At 37.0% G+C, this 17,500-nt stretch overlaps 1 protein-coding gene across 4 annotated transcripts in view; it reads right to left on the reverse strand.

The window, feature by feature from the left end:
* The window catches only part of LOC106867709 (uncharacterized), a 41,175-nt gene that overhangs the window by 19,545 nt on the left and 4,130 nt on the right, over nucleotides 1-17,500 (reverse strand). Inside the window, exons 2-3 of one of the 4 annotated variants that reach the window (XM_089362957.1) lie at nucleotides 15,021-15,116; nucleotides 1,960-2,072 (exon numbers count right to left, since the gene is read on the reverse strand). The exons of 1 other annotated variant lie outside the window; for it this stretch is intronic. In XM_089362957.1, coding sequence (XP_089219083.1) covers nucleotides 1,960-2,072; nucleotides 15,021-15,029 — 122 coding nt within the window. In that variant the 5' untranslated portion in view covers nucleotides 15,030-15,116. The remainder of the gene's footprint in view (nucleotides 1-1,959; nucleotides 2,073-15,020; nucleotides 15,117-17,500) is intronic. 2 more of the 4 variants (XM_089362958.1, XM_089362959.1) reach the window with 2 other exon arrangements.

The following is a 17,500-nucleotide window of genomic DNA, read 5'->3' on the forward strand; positions in this document are numbered from 1 at the left end:
CTTGTTATCTTGTGTCAGAGTCAGAAATAAAGATCTACATTTGAAGTGCAGGTATGGCTGAATGGCAAGGAAGTTCACTAAGTAACTCTGGGGTTTAGGGTTCTATTGCATTGTGTGGCACCTTGGCTAATCTGACACTAAACAACATTTGTGGCTTTGAGCCAATGTGAGAAATCAAATCAATATCATGCTAAACTCCAAAGACAGTGGAGTCGTACAGACATAAAGACGGCAGACTATTAGACTAAACAACATATATTACAATATCCAGTTCTATATATTCTCATATAAGTTCATATTCCTCAGGGACTGATTTTGCTCTTTCTATTTTTCCGTTACATTTTACATTATTGCTCCGCCGGGAATGAGGGATTAATATAAATACTATTAATTAGTAAATAAATATACTGGAATCTATTCAGTAGACAATACTTTTGTTCCTACAAATATTAGCTGTGTATCTCAAAAAGAAATCAATATTTTGCTTTGATCTGTGAATATTAGTGGACAGAGAAGAATAAATTAGGTTCAGATTGTGGAGAGGCTTTAGGGTGTCTGCTTTAAGGTTTTCTATTCTTAGCTCAAATCCTGCCACGGTTTTTGATGTTGCTTTCTATCACGATGTTCAAAAGAGTAAATGCTAGTAATTAAATACTAAGGTAGATTCGATTAAGTAAATGCCTACCTTTACAAAACTGACCATTCTGGTTTTCAAATAAAATGATACATAATAATAATAATTGTAGCATGGAAGGTGTTTATAAACCATTTAGAAACACACAAAAACTGTTAGATTCACTTCAACATTTAAATTTAATCTGTCAAAATATTTTCGTTACTTTGAAATGCAGCACAAATTTTGTCAGTGAACAGGTCGCGGTTTTAAAGTGAAGAAAATATTTTGACAAATTAAATTTAAATGTTGAAGTGAATCGGTTTTTGTGTGTTTCTTAAATGGCATATAAACACCTTTCACGCTGCAATTGTTTTTGTTTCAGCACACAGTCTCAGATCAGGTCACTTGCTATGCAAGTACATCTCCATAATAATAATAATAACAATAATAATTTTCTATTTTCCTTTCTTTTTTTCCTTTCGCTTCCATCACATAACTTGATTTTGTAAATGAACACTCTGGTATGTTTATTTTAATGGCTTACCAATGTATACAGTGAGTTTCTTTGCCCCAGGTATTTTGGGAAGACACTCAGCAACAAATAGAAACAAAACTGAAAGAAGGAAAATAATAATAATCCTTTCTATTATAGGCACAAGGCCTGAAATTTGGTAGGGGAGGGCTAGTTGATGACTTTGACAACATTAGCTAGTCTGGAATCTAGTTGTACAGAGTGAAATGTAGCATGGCCCTTCTGTTGAGCTATCAAATATCCTGGAGACTTACAGGTCAGTGGTTTGTGTCCATGGCTACAGCTTCCATAATCAAGATATTTAACAATCTAATCAATTCCACTAATATTTTAAAGGGTACCACAAAGTGTGTGACCCCAAATCAGCTCTGATCAAGCAGACTATGGTATGTAGGCAATCTGTCAAATGATTAGGTATGACCCAAAGACTTACAGCCCTACATATATAAACCCTGCCTCTGGAAAGTTTTGAGTTGATCTCAATGGAATTAGAACTAACAACACAAAGAGCTGGAAGAAATACCACAAAACCTTTTGCTCACCGCCTTACTTCCACTTGGAAGGAAAGAAAGACACTGCATAGTTCAGTTCTGCTACAAATAGAAACTATATCTCCCTAGAATCAGACACCTAGCAATTTTAAAAAAGGAAGGGCATATTGATTAATGGAGATCTCTATATACTGTAGGAAAAAGAAAAATGACAGGATGGTTACAGAAGGAACAGTTCTGATGTCTAGTCTGCTGAACCAGGGTTGACAGGTGGCTCAAGAAGAAGAACAACAAATATAGACAATTGTAGCTTGTCTTACCTCTCTTTCACTGCATTTGTGGCATAGTTGGTAAGCTCCTCAATCACAAGGGATACAAACTTACTATCAGACTCAGAAAGATAACGGTTGTCAACGTAAATAGCCAGGCTGTACTGCAAGAGACAAACAGATAGATAGATAAATACATACACACACAGATCATCATCATCATTTTAATATCTATTTTTCCATGAATAATTATCCCAACAGGCCTGAGAGATCTAGTTTATGCAACAACCCAGCCACAAAACCAAATGAGTTTGACACCCCTAAACTAAAACAGACTAAAAATGGGAGATAAGAGACAGAGGCAGAAAAAACATTTCTGATTTAGTTAAGACCCAATTACAAAACTAAGACTTAAATGTTCCCCAAATAATTGCCTTTTGAAACTAGTATGACTGAATATTGTTAATAATTCACGAGGTACATGCAGAACAGTAAGAGTTCAAACAATAACATAACCATTTATTGTTAATACATCTGGGCAGATTTGAACGTGAATATCTGATTGTTGTTGTTTTTTCATCATCAGAGAACACCACCTTCCTTTAGCTGATGAATGATCATAACAAACACAATTCACCAGAGTAAGGAAATTGTGAGACACCACAGCATTTCCACTTTGTTGTATATCTCTTCAATCAAAGTTATTCCATTGGACTGATGAATTTAACAAGAGCACAGTCTTTTGTTTATGGAAATCCGCAAATAAATATTATCTGCAGATGGGTGACGATGTCTGCCAAGCAGATAATAATTCGTGGGGTGTACACAGGTCAGTGAGAATCCAAGCATTAACATATCTATCCTTGAACTTGAAACCTGATCTTACTGCTTGCAGTAGAATTGACTCAGCACCTAAAGGCCAGATTGTGATGCTAAACCAGGCAATGGATTAAGTCTACTACCCAGCAACAGGTAGAGTCCATCAGAAGGGTTTTTGCAACATTTACCACTTAACTCAATTTCCTTCTCAAGACTTGGCGTTATGTTTTTCTTTTTCTTCCACCATTCTTGAAGGTGCTGCGAAAAAGGTCACAGACAGTGCTTACCTTCATATTCTGATGAAGCCATGTATAGAAAAAAAAAAAAATCAATAGTCATTAACTTTGTGCCACAAGAGTTCAAGGGCACCTCAGTAGGAGGACATGTCTGGAGTATTCCTCTTTTCTCTACTATTTTTGATAAGAACTAGACTGATATCATTTGGGAACAAATCAATATTCACTTCATGGAATCTATCGACTCAACAAGCTTTAGGTTAGTGCATGGCATTGTGAATATGATCACCAGACCATGCCTGTTTTCTTTTTTTTTTTTTAATTAAAATGATTTTAAAAATAAGCCAGCAAACACAGCAAGTACCTTTGTGTAGTGTTTGTTAAATTAGACAAAAGCTATTGACACAGACTGGAGCTATTGACCAGAGAGAATGCTTCTCAAACTTGGCATGGTGAGTAACATAATTAAACTCACCTGATTAGGTTGTTTCAGAAATTTGTATTAACCACTTCATATATGAGGTGGGAATCTGGTGGGTCGTTTTCAAATGAAACTAAGTCTGAATATCTCCTTGTACCAGTTCGTTCTAAACTGTCAACAGCAAAACTGCAATTTGCACCTGACTACTTTGACAATAAATGGTGGTGGAGAGGGTGAACATACAAAACTGTTTTTAGTTGTTCACTTGATTCATTACTCAATAAATGAGACTGAGTCTGTCTAGAAACTCAGGTTCAGCATTTTCTATGAGTTGTATTCTTTAAATATATAGATTGGTAGATATTCAATACACTATTACTCCTGTTTCATTTCCACAGACAAAGTTTAAAACCTATGACTGGAATTCAGGAAACAAACTGCACCAAGTACCAAATTTGTTTCTGATCATCTACCTTTCATATGTAAAACAGCGAACAATATGAGAACCATAAGGGCAGGATGTGCTCGTAGAATTTAATAATCTTCTTCAGTATATTTAACAAAAATCGGGTCTCTCTCTTGAGTGTGTGTGTGTGTGTGTACGCGCGTGTGAGACAGTTATAGACTTTGTTGATCCATTTTAAATTTGACTGCGTAAAAACGGCAGTCACAGTTAACTTTGGAATAAAAAAAATTAAAGATAACTGTTGTATTTAATATGACTATAAACAACCATGATAATCCATACAAATTTTTTTTTTATAGATCTCCTAGTCCATTTTAAAATTTGACTACGTCAAAATACCATGTCACAGCATAGTAAAAAGATATAAATAACGACAATAAACCTTATACTAGCGAGACTAACCATACAGATATTCTTTGAAAAGATTTCTTGGATAATAATTGCGATGGTGACGAAAATTAATGATTACGATATCGACGAGGTTGTATGGAACGGTGACTGGATTTTAATTAAAGAGGAGTCCACGCCTTCCACTTTGGTCAACAACATCGTCACAGTTTCTCGAGAACAATTAAACACGAATAAGATAACAAATGCACCTCTACTTTCGTTGTGCAATATAGATTTGTTGAAAGGTAATTAAAAGACAAACACTCAACACCATGCATCCCGGAAATAATCAATAAACCAGACGACATATCAATACATACGCACAAATATGCGTGCATACTCTCATTCATAGGATTCTACCTTGATTCGCGCACCACACGACGAACACAGCCAAAAAATAAAAAATAAAAAGTATTATGTATTAATTGAGATCTTTTAAAAAAATCGATATTGACTGACATGTAAACTGATACTTTACACACACACACACGCATACATACTGACACTTAACACACACACACACATACGCGTATATGCATATAAGCACATGTAAACACACGTATATACATACACGCACACAGACACATGTACATACACACACAATGTTGGTGTATGTATATTTGCACGTGTATATGTGCGTGTAGAATTTCCCTCCTTTTTCTAATTGCAAAGATGATGCGTTAAAATTTCATTTGATTAAATTCAATCGATATGAAATCAAGATAAACAAAACTGTTCTGTAAAAACCAGACATCACACACACACACACAGAACTGTGCATATGCTTGTGTGTGTAAACGTTAAATGCGTAAATGAACTGGAATTTAAGTTTTAAGTTCAAGTTTCGTCGCTGGAAGCAGAGCAAAGGAATAATTACATCCTGGATAGGATGCCAGACTATCAAAGTGAACATTCAGAGACTTGGTATCTATCTATTCTTGCCTAAGTGGATTAGGATTAAATAGAATAATACGTTTTTCTTATTTTTTAAAATTCTAATCCCAGAAACGTTACAGCATACCTGCATTGAATTTGTATTCGCGATGCATGAACAGATACGCCAATACCTTGGTCTACTCGACCAGGCGGGTAACTGCACACACACACACACACGCATCATGTATGTATGTATGTATCCGTTTAGTGTTAACTGTCGGAAAAAAAAGAATATTCAATGCCATAGCAGAAATTAATAATAGATTTAATTTTGGTCGAGTCGGTCTACTCTGAGTCTCACCTGTGGGAAGGGACTGATTCGACCAAATTAACACACACACATGATAGATAGATAGATATGAAAGGAAATTAGTGACGATCTGCGTTGTAAATAGTAATGTCTAAAGACTTCAAAAGGTGGATTAAATGTTCCACACAGCACTATTTTTTTCTCCCAGTTTTAACTGCTTGTATGAATTTAAAGTTATCATTAAAATAAATTCTATTTGTTTATATATGTCAGTTAATCATGTGTATAGACCTATATGTATGCACAGTTGTACGTTTGAGAGAGAGAAGAAAAACAGAATAGAAGAAAAAGGAGTAAAGAGTAGAAAGAGAGAGAGAACAAATAGGAGAAAGAGAGAGAAAGAGAAAGTTGAGCGAACAAGAGAAGGGTGGGGCGAGAGAAATGGAAGAAGAGAAAGAGAGCAAATGTGAAAGAGAAAGAGAGCAAATGTGAAAGAGAAAGTGAGGGAGAGAAAAAGGGCGAGAGTAAATGAGAGTGTGAGTGAGAGAGAGAGAGAGAGCCTAGAACACAATGCTAGAGAGACACCATGAAAAGTGAGAGTAATTAATTAGTGTACACACGTTGTTAGAAAGAATGGTGTAACAGATTGAAATTCTATAATTAAACGAATAGACAAGAAAAACCAGATAACAAATAACAAAATAAAAGACAGAAAACATAGAAGTTAATTACCTGCTACCCCACCCCAACCAAATGTAAATAAATAACTAAACTCGTGTTGTAAAAATAAACAGCGAAGGTACATTGAAATAATAACCAACTACTTCAATGGGTAATTAATGATGTGATAATGAAACCAGCGTCAATTCAAATGACCTTGTACACAAATGTGTTAAATATAGGAGTTGAATTGGTGTGAGTAGCAGCAGAAATGGTAGGAGAGATCATTGCCCAGAAGAAACATATGCCTTATAGAAATTTCTTTCTTCTCTATTAACCGAGTTTGACACAAATGGGCTTTTTTTATATTTCGTCCTTCATTCCTCAACAGTCGAAGAAATAACTTTGTACCAATCTGGTGAATTGATTCATTTAGACTAAATTTTAGAGGGTCATGCATCTCCCACCCCTGCGACTTTGGGGGGTGTTTTGCACTGAAATAAGATCAGCTTTGTTAAAACACCGTTGTTTCACCGAAGATTGAATTTTCTCGTGTCATAATCCTGGCAATAATATTTGTTAATTCCCAATTCCACCCAGATCTTGTAAAATAGAATAAAAATAGTTTTCTACCATTCTATTTTTTAATATTTAGCTCGTTACTTCATTATTTACTAACACAAAATGATTGAGATGTCAAACGTGAGATCACACGCGCATACCTCAATATTTAGCAGTGTCGTCGCATCAACGAAGACTGGGTCTTCTCCTCTAGCAATCGTTAGTTTCTTGTCAGACCCTCTTTCTTCTAACAGCAATTCTTTCCCATAATGTAATTTTCTTTTTGTCAGGATCTTAAAACATTCTGACAGAAGAAAAAAATGAAAAGAAAACTGTTGCAATTGTCCTAACCAAGCAACCAATTTTAAAAAACGAGACGGCGAAGGGCCTCTCCATGCTAGAAATTAGAACCAAACCTCTCAAATCAGAAACACGGGAATGAACATTGCTTAATGAATACCAAGATTATCAGCCAAAAAATAACTAAATAAAGACGGTATGATCAAGTTGAAACGCTTTTGATCAGAGCTTTGTTCGACTAGGTCTGACCAGAGGCTAAACAACACTTCGATTAGCGAAGTACATGTGTGATTAATTTTTTAAAACAACTACAGAAACGTAAGTGCGAAAACACACATACAGAGAGAGAGAGAGACAGAGAGAGAGAAAGAGAGAGAGGGAGGAAGAGATAGACAAAGAGAGAGAGAAAACTGGTATGAATTTAAGATACCTGTAATAACTATATTATAAAGCAATCTATGTATTTCAGTTAATTACAAGTCTTCATTCCAACACTTAGAAGCTAAGGCAGCAACAAACAGCAAAATTTGGTAACTAAACTCTTCACACACAGGGCAACACGAGGCTACCGAGGTGGATACTTAAAGTCACAGAAATAGCAGTCCAATCACTCACTGCTGTATTTTCAAAGGTGATTTCTTACATACAAGATGCATGTAAAAAAATAATCGCTGGATGGTCAATGATGGAATGTTTTTTTTTTTTTAGTAGATGTTATAAGAATTGGATGAGATATGACGGCTTGGCCGTCTCTCCCCAGTTCTTATATTAATCATTAAAATTCAGAAATACAACAACACGAGGGATAACGGTAATGACAGATCAATGATTTATTCTAGGTTGGTGTAGAGCCGTTTCGTTCCTGGGTGAACAGGCTTGCCGCTAGAATACCAAGGAAGCTTCGACCACATGTCGGTATCGAGCTGAGAGAATACGTGTTGTCGCGACCGCTGCTAGAGAGAAAAGAAAGCGAACGCTATTGGTTTTTCTCCACCTGTTGCATTGTGCATGCGTGCTCGGGTACTTCCGCTGACGGCAAATCCCTTGCACATGCGCAATGGAACTTCCCAAGATGGCGGCCACACGCGCCACTACAATGTCTCCCCCCCCCCCCCCGAGTGCATAGCACGAAACAAGGAAAGATTGCAGAGGGCGCGGAAACAAGATGGCCGCCGAACCCAGAAAACACGGCTAAAATTATACAATGAAAAAGCAAAAATTGTTTTGTTAAAACAAAGAATGACAAGCTCAATAAATTTGCAAAACAATGCTGTGTTGGATGCAATAATGGAAGCAAAGCTTTTGCATCCGACACGATGTGAGTAAGAAAAAAAGTTCTGTTCAACATGAAAAGTTCAGCCAGACCTAGAGATAAAGGGTCTGTGTGAAAAAAAGTTGCAACGGTGTTGTTGGCGTGAGCAAATGTGTATGCAAAGGTTGAAACAATATGTAATGTGTACATATTTTCTTTTAGCACGTTTCTGTGCACAGAAATGAAAGAAAAACAATGTTTGTACAGAGAAATGAAATGCTGGCGGCACAAAAATGTCAAATGTATATTGTTTTGGAAAGTTTCTTTGGCCAATGCACTGTCCGGCCAGATCTAGTGACATAAGGGTCATTTGAGTTTTGTCACAACGACGAAGGTGGAGTGGTTTCTGGTGTGTGTGTGATGGTATTGATGTTGGTGTATGCATTGGTAAAGATGTTGACAGTGGTGTGTGCGGTGTTCGAAAAACGGGCACGTCGTCCACAGAAGTTAAGGGTTTTTCAAGGTACGCTATTTTCAGACGGTCGACAGACAATCTCTGTACGACCATTAGCGTCGACCTTGAAGAACTTTGGAGTGCGAGAAAGCACACGAAAGGGTGCGGGTTGGGCGAGGTGCGTAAGGCAGCCTTAAGTTGCCTATAAAGTCGCTCAACCATCCCATTAGAAGCGGGATGGTAGCTGGTGGTGCGTGGAAGATAGGCAAATTTACAATTGTTGAATTTTGGCGAAGTTAAATCTAACGTCGACAAAAGAGTTTGGTCCTGTGAAATAGTAAGTAAATCAATTGCTGCAGGAGAGGAAATAGAATTGACAGAGAGTCTCGTAAGAGCATCAACAGGGATGTTCTGCTTCCCTGGCAAATGACTGTGAAATATAGTCCAGGTGACTGAAAGCACGAGGAGAGAGTTTGTCTGTTTTAGAAGACAGTGTGCACATTATATGCGCGGAATCGCTGAAAAAGTTGCGATAAATGGTGGAATCTGGTGATAAGCGCGAACCAGATCAATCTGGGAAAAGATTGTAGAACCATGTGTGCATAGGAGAGAGAGAGAGAGAGAAATGTTCCTAAAAACAAAAAACAATGGTGTTTGCTTTTTTTTTTTCCTGTTTGTGTGAGTGTGACATATAAACACAATAATAGGCAGGCAGTCATGTAAACAAAGTGTATGTGTATACAAACATGGATGCATGTGTGTGCAAGTAATACAGAGCATAGAAAAGAGTCTATAAGGGCGTTAGAAGAAAGTCCAGACACTAAGGTAGTAAATACCAGTTCGTAGTTAAGGTACACAGTAGTTGAGGTGCTGTAACAAGAAGTCGAGACCGCGTAACAGAACCAGAGGAGAGGCACATGTCGTGAGAGGTTGTGGCTTCAATGCTGCTGCCGGTTACTTGATACAGGTGTTCTCGCAGGTTGTATTCGCTGTTAACCATGGTGAAATAATTCACAAAGTGTTGAGATAGAACCTGTGCGAGTGCTGTTGGTTGCTGTGTACGTAGCAAGAAGTTGGTGTTGACCCTAAGAAGCTGGAGGCGATGAAGACGGAGGTCCGTAAGATGTTGAACGAAGTGTTGGGTCTCCATAAGGCTATTGTCGTGTCGTCGCTGGAACTGCTGTGTGCTCTGTGGTCAGTGGTTAGACCTCAGAAGGTGTTGGTTTGTACTGTCTGTAGAAAAAAATATTGTTGACCAACCTTACGTCGTTGCTGCAAGGAAAAAACAATACAGGCAAAACTTTTTATGTATGTGCGTGTGTGTAGTATTTTTTTTTCTTTGTGTATTGTCCTGTAAGACAATAGATGGAAGCAACGTTGTTTGTCTTTTTTTTTTTCTGTTTTTCAAGCCATGTGGAGTCGGGCGAAAAGAGAGATCACTGTTCACTCGTTTGTTCTTTTCTCGGTCTCAATTGGTGTTGAAAAAAAAAAAACTTGGGTGAGAGAAATAAGCGACGGCTCATGTCATAGTAGTTGATGGTTCAGTTTCCAGGCTGTATGGTATTTCTCCGGTGTAAGAAAACTGTTGCAGTTGGTTGGATTGTTCAATTCCATCGTCTCTTGTGTTGTTTTTTTTTTTTTCCGTCGTCTCTTCATTCTTTTTTTTACGAGTTGTTTGAGAGATAATTCCGTTATCACGTTGGGGGTCACCAGCTATAAGAATTGAATGAATTATCACGTCGGGGGTCACCAGTTATAAGAATTGTGATGAAATATGACAGCTCGGCCGTCTCTCCCCAGTTCTTATATTAATCATTAAAATTCAGAAATACAACAACACGAGGGATAACGGTAACGACAGATCAATGATTTATTCTAGGTTGGTGTAGAGCCGTTTCGTTCCTGGGTGAATAGGCATGCCGCTAGAATACCAAAGAAAGCTTCGACCACATGTCGAAGTCGAGTTAGGACAGAGCCTGGAAGACGTCCTGTCACGACGGCTGCTGGATGGATAAGAGATACGTGTTGTCGCCACCGCTGCTAGAGATAAAAGAGCGCGAACGCTATTGGTTTTTCTCCACCTGTTGCATTTCGCATGCGTACTCGGGTACTTCCGCTGACGCCAAATCCCTTGCACATGCACAATGGCACTTCCCAAGATGGCGGCCACACGCGCCACTACAATGTGATCGACCAGGGCAGAAACTGATACTCGACAAATGGCAAGACCAATGGAGCCTAGGAAAAAACAGGGTGGTCACAGCAAGAATGGCTTTTTATCATAGGTCAACTAGATCAACCGGACAAATGAAACGTAATATATATTATACACACACAGATAGTACGTACATATATATATATATATGCGTGTGTGTGTGTGTGTGTGTATAAGAGGTAGATTTCATGTGTTCTCTCACTTCTTCATTCTTCTAAACTCTAAAAAAACGTGTGTGAGCTAAGCTGCTAATATACAAGTAAAGCAGCATCCACATATGCCAAATTGTCTGAATAGTTTAATGCCGAAATATATCAACCCACACACAAACATACCTGTATACGTAATCCATACACTCGTTCAATAGTACTTTCCCAGAGAAAGAGAGGGAGGAAGAGAGAGACATACACGCAAGAAAATATACACACGTGTACATACACATGCATGCATATATATATATATATTTATATATATATATATATATATACACACACACACACACACACACGTGGATATGTGTATGCTCATATATGCATACACACATATATACGAGGGGTTGCTGAAAAGTTCCTGGCTTTAAGAGTGTCGTGAAAGGCCTGGCTGGAGGCCCAACTTTCCCAGTTCTTTTACAGGGCTTAGAAAAACTGAAGGACCACTGAAATAAGTGTGAGAATCTGAGAGGGGAATATGTTGAATAAAACCATAATTAACTGATCCTCCTGTATCTTCTCTTACCGAAAAGCCAAGAAACTTTCAATACCCCGTCGTAAGTTTGCACACAATCATGCAAACGTACATGTATATTTATTTTGATTAAATTGAAACATTGAGAAATTTAAAAAGAAATAGTTTGTCTTAGAAGCTTTTTAAGTGAAAATGAAGCTGTAAATAACAGGGAAGAGTTGTTTATAAAGAGTAACAGTAATAATACTATACATCAGGAGTAAAATACATTTTACACAACAAAATGCAGACTGGACGATGGGAATCAAAATACATGCCTGCTAGGATAATATCTTACAGCTGTTTCAGCCAAGAGGTCAAAGTACCCCAATCTACTTACATCCCTTCAGTGAACTGAAGTATTTGGTAGATAAGATTCAGGTACTTCGGTGTGTCTCTGGGCTTCGTCAGAGAGTTTAGAAAGTTCATAAGGTTAAGTTATAAATACAAAGACATACACATATACACACTTATACATACATACACATAAACATACATAAACACATGTACATATATTTTTATATTAATATGCATATGTATATGCATACCAAGGAATCAATTATTATTATTATTAGGTGTATTATTATATTATTAGATAAAGTATAAACAGAGGAAGGAGACAGTTATCAAAAGAGAAATAATAGTGGAATATATATAAAAAAAAAACATATCTCCTAAGATTACTGTAGTTATGTAGGAATGAAAAGGTATAATAATGAGGAATACATAAATATGTATACATATACATACATACACACATATATATTTACGTACAAACATACCCATAGGTACATACATATTACATGTAATATGCATGTATCTATGGGTATGTTTGTACGTAAATATGTATGTATGTATATTGGATAGATATTATCCCTAAGTTGGTTGGATTAACAACCTCTAACTCATATATATATATATATATATATATATATATATATATACATACACACACACACACACACGTGCGAGCGCATACCTGCATGCATGACAATTTTCAAGAATCCAATCAGATGCAATGTCTCTATACATAAAAGTGCAGAAAATTGTTGATGTTTTGGAAAATAGGTCATTTTTAATACTTTTGATAGCACCCTGCCTGAGACTGGCTGCTGCCTTGCTTCTATACAAACTTCCTGTCTAAAAGTGACCTAAATTAAAATTTATAAAAGTTTCTTGTTAATTTGTTAAAAAAAAAAGAAAAACAGCTTTATAATAATACTATTTTATAAATTCTTCATTATTTTAAAAATTAATTAAAACAAAGCAGTGTATTTCAACAGAAATATAGTAACAAAAGGATTAAAAAGCTGTGTTTTTGGCAATTTTTCCTCTTTCTACGGAGTATTTACACCAACCTCAGTGTCCAAATAATATTCATTTTATCATCCCCAAAAGGATGAAAGACAAAGATGACCTTGGTGGAATTTGAACTCAGAACATAAAGACAGACAAAATACTGCAAAGCATTTTGCCTGGCATGCTAATGATTCTACCAGCTTGCCTGCTTATTTTACCCTATATATCATAAGCTAATATTTATAACTACATTTACATTTGAGCACTTGGTAGTTCTTACAAGGCACCTGTTGAGGTTTACAAACCACATCTCAGGCTGGGGTATGATTTTAATAAGATCAAAGATGACAAGGAGATGGAATAGTATCCTAGACAGAGCCATAAAAGTTGACAGATAAGCCGGGAATCATTGGAAGAAAGTGGACAGCAGAGAACTATGCTAAACAAGAAGCTTGACATCGGGTATAATTAGCCAGGAAAGATGCAGAAAATAAGAGTTTTACTCAATGCTTTATATCTAAGAGTATCAGAGATGTTAGATATTACAGTTTGCAAGGATGTGTACTAGATAGAATTACACTCATTAGAAGTGTGTAGGAAATGATAACAGCACACTTTCTCTTGCTAACAGGGAAAAGAAAGATGCACAGAAGAATGAAGTTGTTGAATGAGGAGTATGTATAGAAAAAAAAGAAGGGTTTCCCTAAAGCAGACCCAGAAAGGGACCAGCATTTTGAATTGACAGCAGTATGGTAGCTAAAACAAAGATTTGAAGGCATTAAAGGAAGTTGATCGTCAGTCAATCCTGAGATGCTAAAATATCTGGCAGAGTTGGGTACAGGCTAAACACTTGCATATGCAATCAGGTTGTACAGAAAGGAGTCACGTCCAATGAGTGGAAGAAGAGTAATGCATTAGAGGCAATTAGTGAGGCATCAAAATTTTTGGACTAGGTTATGAAAGTTATAGAAAGTGTTGCGACTGAATTGATTTGGAAGTAAATTAGCCCAGATGAGATGCAGTTCAGCTTTGAGTGAGGAAGTGTTACTACTAATGCTTTCTTTCAAGTGAGACTTTTTCAAGAGTAATTCGCAAGGAGTAAGCCCCTGTACCTGGTATTTGTTGAGCTGCAGAACACCTCTGACTGGATTGATTTCATACTTTGTAATCTAGTGATCACTTAGGAAACTAAAGGTAAATGAAAAGCTTGTGAGTATCATTCAAGTTATGTACAGAGGCACAGTCAACAAGATGAGGGTCAGATATGAGTCCAGTGATGAATTTAGCATGTAAGTAAGGGTTCATCAGAGCTCAGTCCTTAGCTCTTCATGATTATTATGGTCCACTTGACCATATCAAAGGATTTCAAAAGCAGCTGTTCATAGGAACTTCAGTATGGTGATGATTTAGTTTGTTAACTAATTCTATAAGAGGAGTGAGAGAAGAAATTCCAGACCTGGAAGCAGAATCTAGAATTGGAAGGCCTCAAAGTAAACTTAAGACCATGATTTTAGTAAGCAGAAAAGAAGACAGGATTCTAGTACCATCAGGCAAGTGGTGGTACTCAATATGCAGAAAAAGAGTAGGTAGAAATTTCATATACTGCAGCCAGTGGATGTATCAAAGTATTGGTGGGATCACAAGCAGGCTAATGAAAAAGGTAGACTTCATACATGACAGATGTACAAATGCAGTAAGCACTAACAGCCCTGGTGAAATAGATGCTTTGTACTATGGAATTTATCAATAGATTTTAGCCAAGACTGTATGTAATAGATGGAAACACCATATCTTTATATACAATCATTGTATCTGAAACACTTAAGCTGTTAATAATAGTAGGTTTATAAGTAATGTTTCTGTAGACAATTAATACCAGGATAGCTCCCTTGATGTAATTGATAGCTTTTGTTACAAAGGTGACCTAGTTAGTAGGAGAGGTGGGCACACTGAAAGTATGGTAGCCAAAGTAAAAGCAGGTGAAGAAAATGCAAACGACAATGAGCCTTTTTACTCTGTGGAGATTAAACGAAGCTTGTGCATGAAGTAGAATGCTGCATGGTAGTGAAACATGAGCCGAGAGTGTATGGGTTTTACAAAATTGGAAAGAAACGAAATGAACATACTCACGTGTAACATTGATGAGCTGAGTGAAAAACTGATGCAGCATGCAAGAGATGAGACTGCACTGGTAAGGGAATGCGATGCATTTGGATGATGACAGCTCTACAAGAATGTGATGAATGTACAAAATGGATGAAACTTGTGGAAGAGAGAGACCTCGGATGACATGGGATGATGTGAGAACTGGTTTGAAGATGCAGAGCTTCATGAAAGAAATGTTATGAGACCACAACAATTGGGAATATACAAGGCAGAAGAAAAATATACTCTTCCGTACAAGCATGGCAAAGAGAACACTTAAACAAGGTAGAGATGAGGGTTAGGCTGCCCTTTCCCAACCAACCATCTGCCACCCACTTTTGTAATACCCTTCTCCCTCTCTTTCATTCACCCTCTCCCTACAACCCTCCATCTCCTTGACATCCTTCATTTCTCTCTTCTCTCCCTACTCTCCATCTACTTCTTTTACATGCTTTCATCTCTCTATCACTGATCCCCTCATATTCAGTATAGACAGTATAGAACTGAATCTCTCCCCATTGAAGCCCCATCACCTGACCCTAACATCTCTCTTACTCCTATCACAATACCTGTAAAATGAAGGATCTTTCCCTCCACCTGTCACCCTTCTGCAAACCCTTGTTTTCTCCCCTGCAGGTTATCACGATTAACATACATCACTCGTTTCTTTCTGATCTTCCTAACTATTCATCAACTCCTCACCTTCTCACTGTCAAATAAGTAGTTTTTCCGTCGTTGTGGCCTTTCCCCACTCACTCCTGGCATTGCTGCTGTCCCTCTTTCATTACTTTGTCACCACTAGCACCGTCTCTTCTGTTACTTTCACCCACATAAATCTATTTCTCCTGTTGCACTTTCACTTCTCTCACCACAGCTCAGCTTCTGTCACTGCCCTCTCATCTGGTTTCCCTTTTAGAGTAGTGCAAGCACTTTAGTTTTGTGATGTACGTGAAAAAACTACTTACAAAACACACTCAGTTACATTACATGAAGTGGCTGAACAAGTGAGCCGAGACAATGTAGACCGCTCTAGTTTTCCAAGGTCATGACCAACTCACATGCTAGTGCCATAACAAAATGCACTCTGCACACCTTGTAAAATGGTTAGTATCAAGGAGAAACAATGCTCAAAACTGGGACATGGGAGTGAGACATGACCTTGCAATCTATCTAGGAGGATAGTGATTTCAAATAAGAACTGATTAAGACTGAAAACTTGTCCAACCCACGTTTGCAGGGAAAAACAGACATAGTGAAAAAAATGAGACATCGGCGGGGGGGGGGGGGATGCGTACCTTGTGAGCAGCTAAATTTTTTGCAAATTATAGTGTGGCTTACAATGCGTTGCTTACCCATGCTTTTTAATTGAACTGAATTATTTTTTTTTTAAGTATCACCATTATAAATATTTATACTCTGGTGAAATTAAGAAATCAACCCATAAATAAACGAAACCCTCGAATCATCACTGTATACACACACACAGTCGCATATCTACGTATGTATTTATGTATCTACGCACATAGGTACGACATGATCTGTACACACGCAGACAAAGGTCAATTCATATGAAAAAGAAAGACAACAAAATGAAATACTTATAGAAAATATTGCATAGAATTTAAGTGTTTTCAACGTTTTTCAATGATAGTAGGCGAATCAAACGTACTGTAGTTCGTTGTAAGATATAAATATGACCACTTGCTTACAGGGAAATGTATGAGTTCAATTTTTTAAAATTTCTTTTCATCTTTTTTTAAGCATCATCATTATAGGTATTTATACACTGGTGAAATTAAGAAATCAACCTGTAAATAAACGAAACCCTTGAATCCATCACTGTACACACGCACACAGAGTTACATATCTACGTATGCATTTATGTATGGTTGAAGATAATCAAACCAAATTTTCATCATTTCAAGCCACTCACTCAATGAGTATTTCTGCCAAATTTGGTGAAAATCCATTCAGCCATTTTCCATTAATTTTGCAAACACACAGACAGACAATGATGAGTGATTACAACACCTTGCTTTTGCTTATGCACGCAGGGTAAAAATGATTATATACACACACATATACATGTATGTGTGTGTGTGTGTGTGCATGCATGTATGTATATATGTAAATGTAACATGTTCAAAAGATAATCATGATTAAGCAGATTATATTATAATGAGGCATTTCTCTGCAGTTCAAAGATTGCATCTTTCATTTCCAAACTTCTAAGACTTTGATCTTTCAAAAAACTTCTATTTGATGTTTTAATCAGGATTTTTCTTTTAATTGCTCGGTGTAGTCAGCTTGTTTTATTGTATTTCTCTTATTAATGTGTCTGAGAGAGGCAGAATAGTTGTAGAATCATCCTTTGAACTCTATTCAGTCATTCTTGTGTACTTTTAGATGCTACATTAATGTTTGGTTTTATGATGGTAACATCTAGTCAAGAAAGGATAGCTTCT

Source organism: Octopus bimaculoides, chromosome 14 (assembly GCF_046866305.1).
Source record: "Octopus bimaculoides isolate indiv1 chromosome 14, ASM4686630v1, whole genome shotgun sequence".
Taxonomy (NCBI): domain Eukaryota; kingdom Metazoa; phylum Mollusca; class Cephalopoda; order Octopoda; family Octopodidae; genus Octopus; species Octopus bimaculoides.